This window comes from Ictalurus punctatus, chromosome 14 (genome assembly GCF_001660625.3).
Source record: "Ictalurus punctatus breed USDA103 chromosome 14, Coco_2.0, whole genome shotgun sequence".
Classification (NCBI taxonomy): Eukaryota; Metazoa; Chordata; class Actinopteri; order Siluriformes; family Ictaluridae; genus Ictalurus; species Ictalurus punctatus.
In genome coordinates, this window is record NC_030429.2 from 22,307,510 (window position 1) to 22,327,449 (window position 19,940).

The 19,940-nt window shown below is 43.4% G+C and overlaps 2 protein-coding genes across 6 annotated transcripts in view; both read left to right on the forward strand.

The window, feature by feature from the left end:
* The first annotated feature begins 1,424 nt into the window (after positions 1 to 1,424).
* Positions 1,425 to 14,839, forward strand: pidd1 (p53-induced death domain protein 1). Of its 4 annotated transcripts, none has more exons than XM_047159923.2 (16): positions 1,425 to 1,494; positions 2,170 to 2,949; positions 3,269 to 3,682; positions 5,662 to 5,820; positions 5,968 to 6,019; positions 6,109 to 6,310; positions 7,290 to 7,439; positions 7,533 to 7,706; positions 8,859 to 9,006; positions 9,120 to 9,255; positions 9,883 to 10,033; positions 10,385 to 10,508; positions 11,112 to 11,227; positions 11,440 to 11,547; positions 11,774 to 11,967; positions 13,449 to 14,839. In XM_047159923.2, the coding sequence occupies exons 2-16, from the start codon at positions 2,349 to 2,351 to the stop codon at positions 13,684 to 13,686; spliced, it is 2,967 nt and encodes a 988-aa protein (XP_047015879.1). In that variant the 5' UTR covers positions 1,425 to 1,494; positions 2,170 to 2,348; the 3' UTR covers positions 13,687 to 14,839. The 4 variants fall into 4 exon arrangements, with proteins under 4 accessions (XP_047015879.1, XP_047015880.1, XP_047015878.1 ...); XM_047159924.2 differs by having other exon boundaries at positions 1,438 to 1,494; positions 2,191 to 2,949; XM_047159922.2 differs by having other exon boundaries at positions 1,440 to 1,535.
* Positions 14,840 to 14,959: 120 nt separating this feature from the next.
* Positions 14,960 to 19,940, forward strand: part of slc25a22a (solute carrier family 25 member 22a) — a 30,821-nt gene continuing 25,840 nt past the window's right edge. For both annotated transcript variants that reach the window (XM_053685941.1, XM_017484968.3), the window contains exon 1: positions 14,960 to 15,328. The gene's annotated coding sequence lies outside the window, so the exon portion shown is untranslated. The remainder of the gene's footprint in view (positions 15,329 to 19,940) is intronic.

The following is a 19,940-nucleotide window of genomic DNA, read 5'->3' on the forward strand; positions in this document are numbered from 1 at the left end:
TTGTACTAAAAAAAATAGGGTGCCTAAGACTGTTGCACAGTATTGTATAATATGAAATATGTGAATTGCATGCCTGCTTCAAAAATAAAATTCTTCAGAGTCTTATCTGGTGATAGGCTCATCCTGTGCTTTTTATTCTCTTCCCCTGGGATGAACAAGATGTGCGCAGGAAAATATGCTCTTAGTCTCAGGGGCAGGGAGAATCCCGAAATAAAACAGCTGGGGCAAAGAAACAGGACCAACAATAACACAACATGTCCAGGCAAGCAGGAAATGATATCCATCCATCCATCTATTTTCTATACCGCTTATCCTACTCGGTTGTGGGGAATCTGGCGCCTATCCCAGGGAGAATGGGGCACAAGGCTGGGTACACCCTGGACAGGGTGCCAATCCATCGCAGGGCACAATCACATACACATTCACACACCCATTCATACACTTTGGACATGCCAATCAGCCTACCATGCATGTCTTTGGACTGGGGGAGGAAACCAGAGTACCCGGAGGAAACCCCCGCAGCACGGGGAGAACATGCGAACTCCACACACACAGGTATGAGAGGTGTGAGGTGAACGTGCTAACCACTAAGATACCGTGCGCCCAATATTAAAACACTATGCTAGAAATACTGAATCAACACCTCAAAACCTTAGACAGGATGTAAATTTGATCGCAAATGCCTTTTCCAGCAGGTGATCTTGAGTAAACCTCCAAAAGTAAAGCTCCAAAACAGCTTAATGTCAACATAGTGGAATATTGGAGTGGTTATAACGCATCCCTGATCTGAATCCCTCAGAAAACGTGTGGACTGAAGTGAGAAACTGAGCTGAAGTCGAACCACACTTGATTTTATAGAGATGCCAGTGATCCTGACCCTTTCTGCTCTCCGGACCTGCCCGATCCGTCCGGATGCCCTACCTCTGTATGGAGCTCTCATCAACTGGAGGCTACAGCCTGGAGATTGCTGAGGACGGTACCGCTTGAAGTACCATGAAATAGTTTTGGACCTCAATTCCACATGGACGTTCTCGCTGTGGTTGCTGGGACTACGGTTGAAGCGATGGCCTTGGGACTGCACTTACCACATACAGTCTTACATAAAGTCTCTTTTAGTGAACAGTGGACTAGTTCAACAAAACAGACTTCATATAAACATCATAATGAACTTTCTTTTACTTTCACACTATCTGTTGTGACCCAGATGAGGACGGGTTCCCTTCTGAGTCCGGTTCCTCTCAAGATCTTAATGAATTTTGACCACCGGCTCACTCAATAGAGATAAATTCACACACTTAAAATCTCTATCCTGTGTTTATACATTTCTGTAAAGCTGCTTTGAGACAATGTCCATCCTTAAACGCGATATCCAAATCAAATGAAATAGAATTGAATTGAACTGAAATACTGAGCTGAAGTGAAATTCGGTGCTGTCTCTTTAAGAGCTCGTGTCCCGCCTCGCCCTTGAAGTTCGGCGCGTGAACATATGAAAAAGTATGGAAAAGTGCTTTGACAAGGAAGTAGCTAACTATGTGGTATTTTATTTAAACCATAATCACACACATTCACACACATTCACTCACTGACAACATGTTTACATTTTAAACGGCGGAAGTTTGGTTGTTTTAGCCCTAAATCCACCGCGACGTTGTCTGGGTTTTGACAGCTTGTCTGTTTATGTTGCTAGCTGGCTAACGTTGTGTACTTACAAACTTTCCTTTTCAAGACAGGAGACTAGTGCTTAAATGACCTCAAAACACCAGGCTGTTTATTTTACGCTCGGAAATAAACTAAAAAGCTTTCCTGTCCTCCACACTGTAACTGTCCTGCTGAAAAACAACAACAGAAAAACCTCATAATATCTGTAATGGTTTTTAATGGAAGCTCTAATGGTCCCTGTGGGTCTCTACTGGGAATTTGTTGCCTCCTATTGGTGGCATGTTATGTCTAGTGGATGCCAGTAATGGTTTTAATGGTTAGCTAGTGGTTTGTAATGGTATTTGTAATGGAAACCATGGTTTCTATTGTATTGTTTGGTTTTGGTGTTGAATGTCCCAGTACTACTGAATGTTTTTCAGTAAGCCAGTATACTGAGTTGAGTAATGTGTTATTATATCTGTCTTTTTTTTTTTTTTGTCTTTTCAATTTACACCTTCCATCTCTTGACAGGCATGGGCTTGCCTGGACTAGGATATCTCAGCACGGGCCCGTCTGGTGATGTGGTTCGATCTCAGTCATGGCGCTGGAGAAAGAGACGAGGTGTCGCGTTTATCTTTTGACACTCCCAGATTGACACTCCGGCTCTCCTGCTTTGCAAGCCAAACACGAAGTCAAAAAGAAACGAGAGGATGGAGAGAGAGGACGAGAGGACGCAGCCGTCTACGGGAGACGAGGAAAGACGGGATCGTACGAGGGCCGTGAGAGTAAATGAAGTGATGACTGTAGAACGGGATCTCGGAGAGTCCGGAGCAGCGTCGGATCCGGATCGACGACGGAGACGGCATACGGAAGGCGTGGACGAACTGGAACCGGAACCGGAACGAAACCCTGAAGTGGCGCGGGAATCAGGATCGATTCGAAGCTTTCTTCGTGGACGTGCGGTCGGAAACGGAGACGCTTTCCACGCCTTCACGTCTCTTTCTTGTAGCTCGTCTTCGTCCCCGTGCCCCTCTCCTTCTGCTCTCCTTTCCACTTTGTCTCTGTCCTCCTCGTCTCCGCAGCCCTCTCTCGCGCCCCCGCTGAAGCTGGATGCAGTGTTGGTGGACGAGAGGCTGGTGTTGGACGTGTATCAGCATGGGGGCGCGGCGATGTCCGCTCTGTGGGAGAGCGCTCCAGAGCGGATGAAGCGGGTACAGTATGTCCGACTGGGCTCCGAGGACGAGGGAGCGCTGGAAGGTTCTCTCGGTGTTCTCCCTCATCTTACTCAACTGCGCTCGTTAGCCATTCGAGGTACACGCACACATACCTTCTCAATTTGTAATCCTGTATAGCTGCCTAGGATAGGTTCCAGTTTAGTTTTGTGGAGTAGTAGTGCTGCATTTTAATAATAATAATAATACGTTTATTTCATTGTTTAACGGAGAAAGTGGAAGCGAAACATTCGGTACTGTACGAAACAAATGATCACGTCCGATCGACTACTTCTAAAAGGCTATACAAGTACTAATGATGGCTGATTTTAAAACATAATGTAATGTGATGTAACTTCATAACTCTAAGATGGAAACTATATCATAAACTCAACACCCAATCGTTCTCGCTCTCCCAGGCCACCGCTTCTATGATGCCCAAGGTGAACCCCTTCCTGGCCTGCTGACCTCCCTCCCTCCTTCACTCTCCTGTTGTTCCCTCCTCGTCCACCTCGACCTCTCTTTCAACCGCCTCTCGTCTCTCCCGGCCTGCCTGCTCTCTCTCGGTCACCTCTCCGAGCTCCTGCTCTGCCATAACCTCCTGATCGGCCTGCCTGGAGAAGTGTGCGGCCTGGTGGCCCTGCGCCGTCTCAGCGTGCTGGGAAATAAACTACAGACTCTACCTTCACAGCTTGGTCTTCTGCATGCGCTCCAGGAGCTGGACGTGTCCTTTAACCAGCTGGAGAGTCTACCCGATGAGCTAGGCCTGCTGAAAAACCTACACACGCTGGAGCTCTCGTCCAACAGGCTTCGAGAGCTGCCCGAGACACTGGGTGAGGGAGGGAGAGAGTGGAGCGATGCGTAAATGGAAATCGGATCTAGATGTACAGTGGAGTATGAACCCAGAACTGTGATTTTTTTTTTTTTTTTTTTTTATTTCATCAGCTTTGAAATACAAAAACATAACCCGTTAGGACACACAGTATCGTTCGGAATTGATCAGATAATCCAGAAACAAATTAGTTAAGTTGTGTCCTTGTATGGACACTTGTGAAACGTGCCTGAATGTCCTGTTCGCAAATCTTTTTACTTGGACGATCCTCGCACCCGGTGTGATTCGTCGTTGTCTCTTAAAGCTCACTTCCTAATTTTGATCCTAATTACCACAGCAAATAAATAAATAAATAAATAAAAGAACAAAGACTTTTTTGGCGTTATTAGTGGCGGTATTAGTGAAGAAGAACAAGATCTTCTTTGGGACAAGTAGACAAATTAGCATTAGTCTTGGGTATCTGATATACAGTTCTGCCCACGTACGGTGTACTTTTAGACCATTTGTGTTCGCTTTGGTGGAAAAAGTGAGAGAAAAATACACACCAATGGAAATGAATTCGTTCAAGCGTTTCTTTTAAATTGGCACGACGGAACGAAGAAGGGATTTGCATATGGTATTAGTATATATAAGATTCTGACCAGTGAAACGTTCCTAATTGCTTACACGGCAAAAGTATAGAAAATGATTTTGTGACCAGGACGTTGGTGTTTAGAAATGAACCTATTTTCATTGAGGAAACGGGCTAAGAAAAAAATCGGGTAAATTTCAAAACTAATAAGCTTTCCTGTCCTCCACACTGTAACTGTCCTTCTGGAACCCCCCCCCCCCAAAAAAAATAAATAAAATAAAATTAAAATAAATAAAAAACCTCATAATATTTGTAATGGCTTTAATGGAAACTCTAATGGTCCGTGTGGACCTCTGCTGGTAATTTGTTGCCTTCTATTGGTGGCATGTTATGTCAAGTGGATACCATTAAGGACCAATAATGTAAATGGTTAGTTAATGGTTTGTAATGGTATTTGGAGTGGAAACTATGGTTTCTATTGTTTTGTTTGGTTTTCTAGCATGGTGTAAAGTTCTACTTTTAGAAACACCAAGGCGAGCTACCAAAGGTGGGACTGGCCAGGGTGGACCCGGTTCGTTGTGGGGAAGAACAGTGTCAAGTGAGAGCCATTGGTGGACCCCTGGAAGGTGCCACCGCCACCGCCGCGCATCAAATCGGGCCTCGTGAAACAATTTGTCGTCGGTTTCGAGTACCTTCAAGACTTCTTTCCGAAAGTCAAAGCCTGTGTCTTGGTCAGACTGCGGATAAAGAAGATCCCGGAGCGCAAGGAATTCCACAAGAAGCTCATTAGTATGGCTCGGGGCTTCCTGGGCAATAACAAAGCTGTAAACGTATGTGGAGCTGGTTGAGACTCTGATGATGAACTATGGTACAATGGGCTGCTTGATAAACTCATGGAGAACATGTGAGCGTACTCGGAGGAGCAAGGCGGGTGCTTCCACTGAGTCCACCGAGGACAATATAAGGAGAACATGACGGGAGACTACATTTGGGGCCGCTTCGTGAAAGTAAATCTTGAAAAAATACTCGCTTCTAAATCTTTTGCAGTCTTTTTTTTTTTTTTGTGTGTATAACTGTAGTATAAGTACACGATCATTTTGACACACGTTGAATTTTTACTGACTTTTTGTGAACGAAAAGACATTTTCTCGAATGAAAATAGGTCAATTTCAAAACACCGATGTCCTGGTCACGAATGGAAAGTTTGTGGGGAATAATATCCATTTTCACTTGCTACCCAGGAACACAAAATATGTCTTACATAGTGTCTTTTTGTCACTGAATACGGAAAGCATTACGAGAAATCTCGTTGTAGTTTTTATTTAAACATCCAGGAAGATGATGACGGTTATTTTGGAACAAAAGACCATTTTATCTGACTTAATCTCTCTGTTTTTTGTCCTCTTTAGGTTCTTTACACTCTTTGAGGGTGCTGGCAATCCACAGTAATGAGTTACGGAGCATCCCAGAGTCTGTGAAATCCCTCCCTGCGCTAACTAGACTGGACGTACGAAATAACCCACTGGGCCGACCCCCGACCCCCCCACCACTCCCTCCTGCACCAGCAGGTCGTGCAAAGTTTGACTCTAACCACACATCACGTGTTACACCAGTTAGTCACTTTAGTACAGTATATAACGTGCATTTGTCTGTTCTATTAAACACATGCTGGTAGATTTGATGCAGGGTTATGTATGATCTTGTCTCCCTCACAGCTCAGACCGACCCCCCAGTACCAGAGTTACACCTCGCCTTCAACCAGCACAAGTAAATAAAACACAACCGCCTTTAATAAAGCCTTCTCATCATTATAACACTAGACACGACTACACTATATTGTAATGCTCCTCTCACAGGTTTTCCGTGTCTCCTGCTGGATGTCACGTCTTTCTTCCTGGCGGAGGAGAGCTCTTGTTTCCACGGGGCTGCGTTAAGTTCTTTACACAGTTCAAATGGGCCGAGAGAAAACCAGACAGGAAGTGGATATGGCTGGAGGAGCATGATTTCCTGCTCAGTCGTCCTCTGGAACTGCTTCCGCACGGTGTTACGTTCGACAAGGTGAAACGAAAGGGTTTTTTATTTTATGTTGGGAAGAACGATTAGTGTTCAACTACGGTCCCGTCCGAAACTATCGGAACGGCGAGGCCAGTTCGTTCGTTTGTGGTGTACACACCAAAAACGAGATCAAACGACCGAGATGAGACGAGAGTTTAGGATTTCAGCGTGTTAAACAACATAAAACATGGAAGCTTTTGTATCAAACCACGCAATTTTTAGGTGATCAAAAGTATTGGAACAGATAAGTCTTGAAGTAAATAACACTTAATATTTGGTTGCATATCACTGACATCAACAAACTGTTGGGTTCTTCTTTTGTGATGCTTTTCCAGGATTTTTCTGCACCTTCTTTCAGTTGTTGTTTGTTTCGGGGAGTTTCTCCCTCTAGTCTCCTCCTCAGGAGGTGAAATGCTGCTCAACTGATTCAAGGTCTGGTGATTGACTCAGCCAGTCTAAAACCTTCCAAATATTTCCCCTTGATAAACAAAGTCCTGTGTTGAGTTGGCAGTGTGTTTTGGATCGTTGTCTTGCTACATAATGAAGTTCCTCCTGATTGATTTGGATGCATTTCTCTGTAAATTGGCAGACAAAATCTTCCTGTAAGCGGTTTATTGTTTAAACAATCAGTCTAACAGGGCACACCTGGGTAACAGGAAACACCTGTCGGTCCCATGTTCCGATATTTTTGCTCGCCTACAAATTGGGTGGTCTGATACAAAACGCGCTGTGTTCTACGTCGTTTAACAGGTCTATGTATAAATACCGAGAAATAAAAGCTGAAATTATAACCTCTCTTCTCAGATTCAACCCCAAATGTCTTTTGTATCAAACTACAGTGGAAAAAAAGAACAAGAATTGGCCTTGCCGTTCCAATAGTTTCGGAGGGGACTGTAATTCTTTTCTCTTAGCTACTGCTCACTCTTATAAGACAATATCAGTTGCTTATTTCTAATTGGTCTTTTCTTTCTGTCTTTCCCAGCCTGTAGAGGTGTGTGTTCCTTACCACAGGACCCGGAAAGGTGAGGTGATGGTGCGCAGGTATGATGGTCACGCCTGGAGTACACTACCCACCCAGACCAGAAGAGGGAGCCACAGGCACAGCTGTAGGCCACAGGGCCGACCTGCACGGGTAACACAGATCACCAAATATCTTCGAATCTACACCGTAGGCTTTATTTATAAAACTCGCTTTGATATTTGTGGTGTGTTTTTGTGTGTACAGCTGGCGTGCTGCACTGTCACGCACTTCTCCTGGTTTGTGGTCGTCTCTCGTCCCGTCAGAGACTGTTGCTCGGTGTTGCCAGAGGGGGCGCTGCTGGTGTCTCGCTATGACCCTGGGATCAAACTCACTTTTCCTGCGAACTGCACAACACAAGCGCGCACTGTCACACTGCAGGTGTGTGTCTCGGTTAAACAGAACCCTACACGGAGGACTGATCTGTTGTAAACATCAATAATAATTTATCTAGGTGTATAATAAGTCTACTATAGACATACGCAGTACTATTTTGCACTCTGAGATGTTTATGATCCCGGGGCATCGTTTATAAAGCTTGTATGCTTATATTTGTTGTTAAATATCAGGATTTGCGCAATATGGAATGGGCATACAGGTGAATCTTCAATTCTTTTTTTCCCCCGTAATTTAATTAAAAATGCGGAACTTTCATACATTCTAGATTCATTACACATAAAGTGAAATATTTCAAGCCTCAAAACTCCAGTATCGCAACATATTAGTATACAGAAATAAGGATCTGGAAAGGGACCTCATGTCTCGCTGAGTAGGGACTACTCTAATCGCAGGTTGTGAGAGGGAACGTAAACCTGAAGGAGAGTGTTGAGGTATGGAGGTGCTGTTCCTGACAAGGTCTTGTACAGTATGGGAGCATCAAGGCCTTGAATTTGATGCGGGTGGCTACAGGAAGCCGGTGGAACGATGGGTGTGACATGGGTTCATTTGGACTGGATGCAATGTGCTTGCGGAATCATTCTGAATCATCCGAAGGGGTTTGATGGAGCTGGCTGGAAGGCCCGGGAGCAGTGCGTTGCAATTGTCCAGTCTTTAGATATCAAAACCCTGGACTAGTAGCTGTGTGGCTTGATGGGTGAGATAGGGTCTGATGTTCTACAGAAGGAACCTACAGGACCGACCAGTTGTTGAAATGTGGTCTGTGAAAGTCACCCCATGGTTTCCGACGATCCTGGTCTTATAGATGCACTGACACTTTATATCTCACACAAACAGTCAGTCATTTTTCGCAGACTAGATCCACATCTGGGTTTGTGTCGAGCTGGGTTCTGACACAAGCGCTTGGTAAATAAAACTGGAAGGGAAACATGTCCTGCACGTTCAGGTTATACCTTCTGTAATCCTTGGCAAGATAAAGTGACCCATTTTACACAGATGTAAGCTTTCTCAAACATAGAGCAAGCCCCATGTTTTATGAATGTATTAGTGACAGTATTGGTCCATAAGCGAGCTAGTCGATGTCTCGAGCTCAATGTGCTGTAAATATTGTAATGATAAATTCTTTGCTATACCCAGGTGCTTCAGGTGGCGCAGTCTGAGGTGCAGGATCTGACAGGAGACCCACACGCCAGTGCAAGCCCCCTCCTCTGCCTCTCCCAAACTCCCAGCATGCACTTCCTCCAGCCAATCAAAGTGCAGATCCCCCTTCCACCTGGACTTACTGGTGCTTAGACTATTTCTCTTTCTCTGTCTTTTTCTATTGACCCAGCTCTCACAGGTAAGGATAAAGTCTGTGTGTTTCCATTTGTGTGTGTGTGTGTGTGTGTGTGTGTTTAGGACTCACTGTGGATATGTCTCGGCTGCACCTGCTGCACGGTGACCCTGTGGCTCACACCTGGACTGATGTCACCGCTCAGGTGTCTCTATACATCACACATCTCTATGCCATCTTTTCTGTCACACACTTCTCCTGGTGAGTCATGAAACCCATGCGCAGTGCAGCAGTGGAATATACTGTTTTGGTTTTAATAATAATAATAATAAATTGTGTATATATTTGCTGGATTAAAGATGCAGTATGTAACATTTGTGGTGGAAATTCAAGCATGTAGCATTGCTGAGAGCTTCGGCAGTGAAATATTTTTGACACAACTCAACAACATTTCTGTTGTTGCTCACTAACAAGAATGGCACTCTGTCTTCCATGTGTGTGTGTGTGTTTTTTTTTCTTTCTACTCGCCCCTCTAACTTGCAGCCTGAATGGTCAGGAGCTAAAAAAGTGATGTCACTCTGTGGGTCTCTGAAAACTGCCTTGTAGATTTACTTAAAACGTTTTTTTTTTTTTTTTTTTTAAAGTGCACTGGTGGTTCAGAAAAGAAAACTCCAAGTGTATATGTCATTTCAGATAACTAGAGAGGTCGAACTACAAATCCCCTAAAGTTACACACTGCTGCTTTAATTCTTAGTTATTTTTGTACACGGTAACCTAACACAGTCACACAACTTTGAAATGTATGACTAGGCTCTATGTTTGACCTATAAATTGGTCATTTGTTAATTGTTTGAAAAGACTTATAAACGTGTGTGTGTGTATGTTTAGGTACTGGCTGTGGTACACCACTCACAGCTGCATTAGTGGAGTGGTGAGGAAAGTGTACCACAGACTAAAGCAGTTCAGGGTTCAGTTTCTGGTGCTACAGAGAAAAGCAGACTTCACACAAGTCCTACTGCAGTGTCTGCCTTCAGATAAGGTGTGTGTGTGTGTGTGTGTGTGTATGTGTGTGTATACAAACACTCAAAATAATCTGTGTGTATTAACACGCTTATGATATTTTGTTCTTTCTAAGGCTGTAAAACTACAACATGTTATTTGGTCATATCTCAGTAGCCTCTTGTGTGACAAATCACAGTTTATTTTTTGCTGCGGTTGCTATGGTGATGTGAATAAATTCTCGATTGTCCAGCTTGTGAGGAAGGAGGAAGAACATTTAACTCGTGATATAGAAAAAATATATCAATTGTGACAGCCGTAGTTATATTGTGTTGTGTTTTTTTTTTTGTTTTTTTTTTGAGTAAATGACACATTGTGTGTGTGTGTGCAGATCGACAGTAGGTTCGCATCTCTGTCAGAGCAGTATGATGGTCCTCAGCCTTCAGATGTGTGTAACCTGTTGGAAGGAGAGCAGTTCTTTGCTGGGTTTGAGAGAGGCATTGACATCACCTCTGGTGTGCCCACACACACACACACTCACTGCACTCCACATACACACTAAGGTATAGGCGTTAAACCAGACTGTTAGGAGAATGCTTATATGACTGTGTTTGTAATTGCTTAGAAGATCATATTGGTTCTTGGGTTTGGGTATCATGTGTATGAATAGTTTATAAGCCAGTTGTGCCGTAGATCAAATTGCACAAACAAACACACACACACACACACAAACTAATTGATGGTGCTGCAGATTGGTATTGTTATCACTATTATCTATAACTTGCCAAAATTTATGCTTTTCTCATTTTAGTTAACATTGGAGTACATTACTACATGTTATCACTCAAAAATACACCAAAAGATTCTTCTTTTTAGCCCAACGTCTTAACCGCTGAACGGTGTTGGTTGAGTTTCCTAGTGCCTGTCATGATGTTTGTATTTCCATCTTACTGGTTGAAGCATCTAATAGCATTAAACGAAACCATAGTGGTCCTACAAAGAGTGGAGTTATCTTTGACGGCCTCTGTTCGTTAGGGTCAGATACCCAAGTTAATTAACGCCCGTGTTCCGCGTAACGTTTATAAAACACGGACATCGATGCGGTTCTGTCCTGTCAGATCGACCGGACTGCAGAGAGGGCAGACTGGCCTTCACCTTCTATTCTCACCTGAAGAACATCAAAGAGGTGCACGTGTGCCCGACACACCAACAAGAGGGAACCGTCCGAGGACAGGTGAGCACCAGCGGTCTGGACTGCACCTGGATTTCTAGTCCTACGTTGTTGTTTACTGGACATAGCTGAGATTTCAGACTAGACCAGTATGTTTAGTTAATAAATCAGTTCATAAATGCTTTAGTTTTGTGTACATGAAGATCCAAGAAAATGCACAAACGTTTTTTTTTTTTTTTTTATTAAGTTAACCAAGTGTGTGTGTGTTTTCTCAGGTATCGTTCTACAGAGGCGACGTACCCAGTGACCTTCCAGAGGAAGTGGCTCGGAAAAGGAAAGGCCACGACAGCCAGTGGATGGCTACGCTCCCACTTAGACTTCCTGTAAGAGTGAACGCATACATGATGGTAGACAGTGTAATGCTGATTGCTGCTTAAAAACAAATAAACAGAAAAGCCAAATTTATCATTTTTTTGTCCTATTGATCAGAAATAATCAGGATAGAGCTTCATCGCTAGACAGAGGAACCCAAGTGGAACTTGCTTTTCTCTGCTCAAATTCACTACAATTAGCATATCTTCATTTTCTCACACACACGCACACACACAGGGTGCTGACCAGGAGGGCAGTGTGTACGCAGAGCGGCAGTACCCTCCGCTAAACCTCGGCGATCCTGAGAGCGGATACCTCACAGAGACCAACCTTCTGTCCATCTCATTTCGCATCAGCCAGGACTGGCGCAGCATCGGCATCAACCTGGGCATCAGCTATAACGAGCTGGATCGCATCCAGTTCAAACACAGGTGTGCATCGCAGGGAAGGGAACGCCGCAGAGAGCGCCGAGAGAGCCTCCTGCCACCCGATGGCGCTGTTAATCACGCCTCGGTGGCTGTTCGTGCTGCATAGATATACTGAATATTGATCAGACATATTTCTGTGAATAGAGCCATAAGATTAAGAATGTAGACTTTAAAGGGAACACATCTAAACGTTAACGCATTCATATATATATGTATAACGCATTTTCTGTGTACATGTGTAGGCTTAATGTGTGTTCTATCCGATCAGTCATAGCTGTAAGTAGATGACAAAAGACAAAAACTAAGTAGGCAGTAGTACGGCATGAGTATTATTGTTTAATCTCTTCTGTGTCAGTCATCAGTGGGCCATCTGGGACACTGCAGGGGATTGTACTGTACACACACACACACACACACACACACATACTGAGGAGCTCAGGGCATGGCCTGTTTTTTGTATCTCTCTCTCCAGAATCTTTATCCAGTGTGTCGAGTGTTTGGCTATAGGATTTCTTCAAGAGCATTACGCTTACGACCCCCTCCCTAAAAAAATTCATTTGTTTTGCGTAATAGCGTGGTATGGAGTGTGTTATACAACAGCAATTCTCCAATAGTTACACTGTTTAATTATTAACGTAGAAAAGGTCACACATTTCACCGCGTTACAGTTAAATGTACTGCTGTGGAATGTCCGAGAGACAAGTCAGTTCCTTTTCTCACTAATGTGATAAATAAACAGTCATATCCTCACCAGCCGCCCTCTTCTCTTCCCTCCCTCTCTCTTCTCTCCTCTTCTCTCCTCTTCTCTCATCTTCTCTCCTCTTCTCTCATCTTCTCTCCTCTCCTCTCCTCTTCTCTCATCTTCTCTCATCTTCTCTCCTCTTCTCTCTCTCTCTCAAATAAACAAAACAAAACCACAGCTTGTCATTTTCCTGAGAAACAGTAAATCTCCTGAAGACGTTGCTGTGCTGATAAGCTGAAAGAGAAGCACTGTGACAAAGCGCTGACAACCCAGACTATTTCCATAAATGTTCAATAAGTCTCCTAAGACGAAACCCCACCACATCGATGACTATAGGTTTTACTTTGTTAAACAACACTTTTAAAAATCTGCCTGTTAAATAGTTTATTAGTGACCTTTAGATAATGTGGCGTGTTCAAGTCTCTGTGTATGAGCCGTTACTATAGAAACAGTAGTGCAGTATTAGAACAAGCATGTTAAGACTAACCTATTGTTCACCTATTGATCTGCTGTACACAAACACTGTCCAGAATGTAAATATTATAAAAACCATCAGGTCATATACGTCTTCTGATTTGAAGTGACGCAGGGATACCGGCTGTTACTGAGCCTAGACATCTAGATCCCACCTAGATAGGTCTCACACACATTAATTACATACTAATGGCAAATCCAGCACACACGAATCACGCAAATACCCATATGACTGAGAAAACACTGATCTTGGTGTGTCTTTTTCCAGAGATAACCTAGGAGCCATGGTGTTGGAGATGCTCTTCCATTGGGCGAGAGAGCAGCAGAAGGCGGGAGCAGGAGCGGTCCCACGGCTGATCGAGGCTCTAATCGAGAGCGGGAGGCGGGACCTTGCTGATGAAGTACAGGATATAGTGAATCTGGGGAAAATGAAGTACACCGAGTCCCTGAAGAGAGTTGGCCTAGAGACAGACCCGGGAACCTCTACTCAGTCTCAATTAAGCTGACACACACACACACACACAAAAGGACAGTATGGAGACCTCTCCCAGGTGCCAATATTCACAAATCACACTGATGGTGCTGGCCATTTGTACACTGTACATTTAATATTTTAAAGAGCCTATTATTTAATGTAACACGCACACACACACACACACACACATTTCTCTGCAGTGTCGCAGCTGTCAGGTTTTCCACTGTGAGATCGTTGCTATGCCTAAGCTGTTGTTGGGCTGAATCAGCTCCTCACACACATCCGCTGAACAAACTTCTTCCACTTCGCCTCTCTGTCTCCTGAAGCCTCACTAACTTCAACTGGAACCAGACAAGTGCACTGAACCCTTCCTGTTGCCAATGTGTTTCGTTTCTGATCACTGATTGGAACCATGCCCAAACTACATGATATGGCCAAAAGTTTGTGGACACCTGACGATCACACCCATGTGTTTCCTAAAATCAGGGACGTCCAATCTTATCCAGACAGCACCAGTGTGGGTGCAGGTTTTCATTCCAGCCAAGTGGAAGCCACGCCTGATAGCCTAGTGAAAGCCAAGACAACGAATTAAAAAGGCGTGGCCCCTGCTTGACGGGAACGGAAACCTGTACCCACACATGATTGGAAACTGCTGCACAAAATGTTCGAAGCACACAATTGTGTAGGATGTTTTTCAGAATCTCTTGCATAGCCAGTATGTTTTATATGCAGCTTCCAGGGAGCTGTAGCATTACAGTTTTCCTTCACTGGAACTAAGGCGTGGATCCCAAAACCTGTTCCCTGCCCCTATGAGCAAAGCAAGATCCATGAAGACATGGCTTTCCAAGGTTGGAGTAGAAGAACTCCTGCACAGAGCCCTGACCTCTACCCCACCGAGCACTTTTGGAATAAACTGGAACCCCAGGCGTCCTCACTAACACTCTTGTAGTTGTATGAACACACATCCCAAACGCCATGCCCCAAAAATCTAGCGAAAAGCCTTCCCAGAAGAGTTGAGCTTATTAAACAGCAAAGGGGGACTAAATCAGTCCGACGAGCAGTCGTGACGCGTGAGATTCGGGTGTCCGCATACTTTTGACCAGGAGTGTGCTATGTTTGTTGAACAGTCTGTGTTTGTATGCTTCAGTATGAATGTTTTATGAAATAAATGTGCTGTGAGGTAATCCCAGATTGCGCTCTAAACACCAGGACCTATCCTTAGCCTTAGTGCGCACTATTTAGTGAGCGAGCACGCAGATTGGGATGGAGCCCTCGAGTCCATGCGCTCTAGTTATTTTTACCTCAAGGTCACAGAGTGCGGAGCAGGCTATGTCGTCATGGTGACGCCGTGCTCATCGCCCCGCCCCTTTCAGGTCGTGCTGCAATAACAGGGTCTGGCACAAGGAGGCGCAGATCTCTCCATTCTTCTCTTCTCTTCTTGTCATCCCGACACCGCATTCCTTCTAGCTCTCACCTCTCCTCCGCCTCAGCTTCTCCTCCTGTCCTCCCTTCTCCGTTTTGTTCTTGTCTGGGGTTTGTTTTATTTTCCCTTTAGGGTTACAGACACTAGTTGACGACGGTCGGCTTGAGTCGGGGTGTCGGAACGCGTCGGCAGGAGTGAAGAAGACGTGATTGACCGGTTTAAAGACATAACGGGACGCACAACACCTCCGGTATGATGACGTTAAATTATTTATTGCCGTGCTTATGAGGTCAGAATGCTGAACGGTTTGGGATGCGATGCAGTTTTAATGTGAGTGCGTTAATCTGGAGGAGTAATCATGCATTATGAGTGGTGTGTGTGTGTGTGTGTGTGTCTGTGTGTGTGTGTGTGTGTTGTCTCTGGGAGGAGAATCGTTTCCCGTTATGTGGCGAGTGGGATTCCCTGTAGCCTTTCTGTTAGAAGGGTTGCCATGGTCACACACGGTCATGTCATACAGCTCCAGTGACCGGTTATAAGCTGTAATGAACATCCTTCTCTCACACTTTCCGTTATTTCATGTTTCATGGCTATTCAGGGCCTGAGGAGGCGTCCAGTGCGATCAGATCGGCATCCGCTATTCCTCACACCATCCCCGCTTGATGGATGCGCCCTTATTGCAACTAATATCTCATCATCATCAGCAGCAGCAGCAACATCATAATAATAATAATAATATTAATAATAATAATAATAATCTGTTCATGTTGAAGGGGCTTCGTGCTGTACTGTCTCCTGCAGACAGTTGTGTTAACGGGATTTTTGGGATTAGATATGGGATTGTTACACAGGAAAAATAAAAAAAACGCGCGCGCACACACTCAGCAACGTTGCGGCAGGACGGAGCGACTCGTCGCGTGCCGTGCGCGCCCCCGACACTCTTCAGTGCGCGTTCCCGACTCCAGGAAAAAAAACGTGACTCTTTTCGGCGGCCAGTGATCTAACGGTGCAGATACACAGCAGCCAGCACGACCTCGCACACTAATCACCGTGTCTTCGTCTTTTAGTAAAAAAGGGTCAAATCTCGCACCTTCATACACATTTACAGTAAAATCTAGCACCTTTATACACATTTACAGTAAAATCTAGCACCTTCATACACATTTACAGTAAAATCTATCACCTTCATACACATTTACAGTAAAATCTATCACCTTCATACACATTTACAGTAAAATCTAGCACCTTTATACACATTTACAGTAAAATCTAGCACCTTTATACACATTTACAGTAAAATCTAGCACCTTCATACACATTTACAGTAAAATCTATCACCTTCATACACATTTACAGTAAAATCTAGCACCTTTATACACATTTACAGTAAAATCTAGCACCTTTAAGCATCTTGAAGGTAAACTCTAGCACCTTTATACACAGTTAGAGTATAGTGTATAGTATAGAGTAAGAGTAAAATCTAGCACTATTAAGGTCAAATCTAGCACCTTTCAGCACCTTTAGAGTAAAATCTAGCACCTTTATACACATTTAGAGTCAAATCTAGCACCTTTAAGAACCTTTAATGTAAAATCTAACACCTTTATACACATTTACAGTAAAATCTAGCACCTTTATACACATTTAGAGTCAAATCTAGCAACTTTAAGCACCTTTAAGGTAAAATCTAGCACCTTTATACACATTTAGAGTCAAATCTAGCACCTTTAAGGTCAAATCTAGCACCTTTATACACATTTAGAGTCAAATCTAGCACCTTTAAGCACCTTTAAGGTAAAATCTAGCACCTTTATACACATTTAAAGTAAACTCTAGCACCTTTATACACATTTAGAGTAAAATCTAGCAATTTCGATTTGCACGTAGAACACCAGAACTTTTCTTTCTATCAGAAATCAGGAAGCCAATTAGCCTATAGATATGAATGTATTTTCACTTTTAAATCTAAATCTCACTTGCATTAAAAAGAATGCTGGAATAGCATGAGTAAAAAAAAGTGTTAACTGTATTAAACAAAAATGGTTTACATTGCTGTCTCAAATAATTAACGCAGGTGACCAGAATGATAGAAGATCGGCTATCACTTTTCAAATATAGCCTTGACAAAATTGATCACGCTTTTAAGACTGTTGCACGGTTTAGCTGATTTACGAGGTTAAAAAAAAAAAAACTCCAATAAAAAAGCTAGTCTCTCTGGCAGAAAAAGATCTGCTTTGTTTATTAAAGATTTTGTTTAGAAAGCGTGTAACTATTTCAGAGACACAGTGCGGAGATTGTTTGCCTTTAATCTCAGTATTAACAGCAAATGCGTTTAAAGGCGTAAAAGTAATCAGAAAACAGATAACGCGTGGCAGGATATTTACAGTACAATTACCTAGGTGATGTAAAAAAATACAGAAATATTCAGTATGATGTAGGACACGGTGGCGTAGTGCTTAGCGTATTTACCTCGCACCGCCAGGCTTGGGGGTTTGATTCCTGCCCTGTCTGCATGGAGATTACATGTTCCTGACCTACTCCGAAGACATGCGGCAACTCTAAATGATCTGTAGTGTGTGAATGATTGTACACTGTTATGGGTTAGCACCCCGTCCGGGGTGTCCCTGCCTTATACCCCGAGTTCCCTGGGATAGGCTCCAGACTCCCTGCGACCCTGTGTAGGATAAGTGGTATGGAAAATGGATGGATTGTCATTATGAAATTAAAAGACAACAACATTCACACACTTTCTAGTGTAAAAAAAAAATCCACTGATCCCATTACAGGTTAATCGATTAATGACCGACGCTTAGTGGTGCCTACTCAGCGTGTCTCAAGCTCCCTTTCCAGAACCTTCACACTAACCGTCCCTCAGTGGTGGAATGAACTTCCAACCTCAATCCGGACCGCAGAATCTCTCACCCTCTTCAAAACACAGCTAAAGGCCCACCTCTTCCGTGAACACTTAACCAACCCCTAAAACGCCAACCCCACATTATCCTAAAAAAAACAAAACAAACACCTACTCTGGCACTTTGCTTTTCTAGAACGCAATTATAAATCATGTATGGTACAGTAGCACTACTTGTATTGTTCTCTGCTTGATATATCGCTTTGCTTGTATTTCCTCATTTGTAAGTCGCTTCGGATAAAAGCGTCCGCTAAATGAATAACTGTAAATGTTTTACAGTTTATGACAGAACATTGGCTCTAAGACTTGACAAGTGTGTACCACAATTACAGCTTTTTATTCCTTTAAAAATGTCATCAAAGTCCAAACGAGTTAAACTGTAGTATATGTAGATCTGTAACATTGTATTTTAAACCCAATCAACTAAAGTGAGCAGCCAGTTCGACTTATAACAACAACAATAATAACATCATAATAACTATAGCTATTTTTGATAGTGCTTGATTATATGCTCTAACACTTGCAGACCCCAGGCTATATTTTATTGATGATTATTGAGAGCCACGTGCCTGTAAGCTGTCTCCATCCCTCTGACCCGATGAGACCTAGAGCTGTCAGTCGTTCCCGGATGTGTCCCGTTCGCTCCGCCACTCCTGTCTCACACTCTGGATTCAGTCTGAATGTAGGTGTACATGTAAATAGCTTGTTATTTTGGGAATTGGTGAGCTGCTTCAGGTCTATAGTGAACATACAGAATAAGGTTGTTTGTCCAGCTCGTCACATTGCTGGGGACAGAGGATATTGCCTGATATGCAAAGTTTGGTTTTCAGCAGAGATTAGCTTGAAGGCCGTTTCTCTGTTTTCCAAGCCAGTGTTCCTTACTGACCGGGCAAGAGAAGCTCAGACACGAGGCTCTGGTACGAGCTGCGTTCTTACTGTATTACCAAGCTAAGCAAAATAGGAAATCTACTTATTAATTGTTAAGCTTCTTTGGCAACAGTCTGTAACTACTGTAGCAAATAGTTTAGACAAAGGCAGAATAGTTCAATAGAATTAATAATGATACTCAGGACAAGGCTTTATTGTCATGCACAAGGTTTTAGGGTTTAAGAATCTTGCAATTGCAGACCAAAATCGAGCGTCATGAAAGAATTATTTGGTAGTGAATTGAGATCTTTTAAAACATAATGTGATGTACTCGCTGCTGGCCGATTTAGAGCCGTTGCAAGCAAAGATAGCTGACGTCAAAGTCCTGGCAAGCAAATTTTTTATTAAGAAAAAGATCAGAGCGTGACTGGTGCTACAAGGCACATCTAAAATCCGCTAACAGAAAAAGGACATAGTATTAGCTTAAATATGAGACGCACAGGCTAGCTTTTAAATATGAGACGCACAGGCTAGCTTTAAATATGAGACGCACAGGCTAGCTTCGAATATGAGACGCACAGGCTAGCTTCGAATATGAGACGCACAGGCTAGCTTCGAATATGAGACGCACAGTCTAGCTTTAAATATGAGACGCACAGGCTAGCTTCGAATATGAGACGCACAGTCTAGCTTTAAATATGAGACACACAGTCTAGCTTCGAATATGAGACGCACAGGCAAGCTTCAAATATGTGACGCACAGGCTAGCTTCGAATATGAGACGCACAGGCTAGCTTCGAATATGAGACGCACAGGCTAGCTTCGAATATGAGACGCACAGGCTAGCTTCAAATATGAGACGCACAGGCTAGCTTTAAATATGAGATGTACAGGCTAGCTTTAAATATGAGACACACAGGCTAGCTTTAAATATGAGATGTACAGGCTAGCTTTAAATATGAGATGTACAGGCTAGCAGGCTAGCTTCAAATATGAGGCTCGCAAGCTAGCTTCAAATATGAGACTGATAGGATAGCCAGATTTAAATCAGGATGCAGGAGTTCAGTGAACTAAAGTGTGCGAAATC

Bases quoted from the DNA above. Each gene is read 5' to 3' on its own strand.
- pidd1 (XM_047159923.2), top strand. From the start codon at position 2,349: ATGGAGAGAGAGGACGAGAGGACGCAGCCGTCTACGGGAGACGAGGAA. The intron at 5,821-5,967 runs GTCGTGCAAAGT...TCTCCCTCACAG, and splicing joins ACTCCCTCCTGCACCAGCAG to CTCAGACCGACCCCCCAGTA. The intron at 9,256-9,882 runs GTGAGTCATGAA...GTGTATGTTTAG, and splicing joins TCTGTCACACACTTCTCCTG to GTACTGGCTGTGGTACACCA.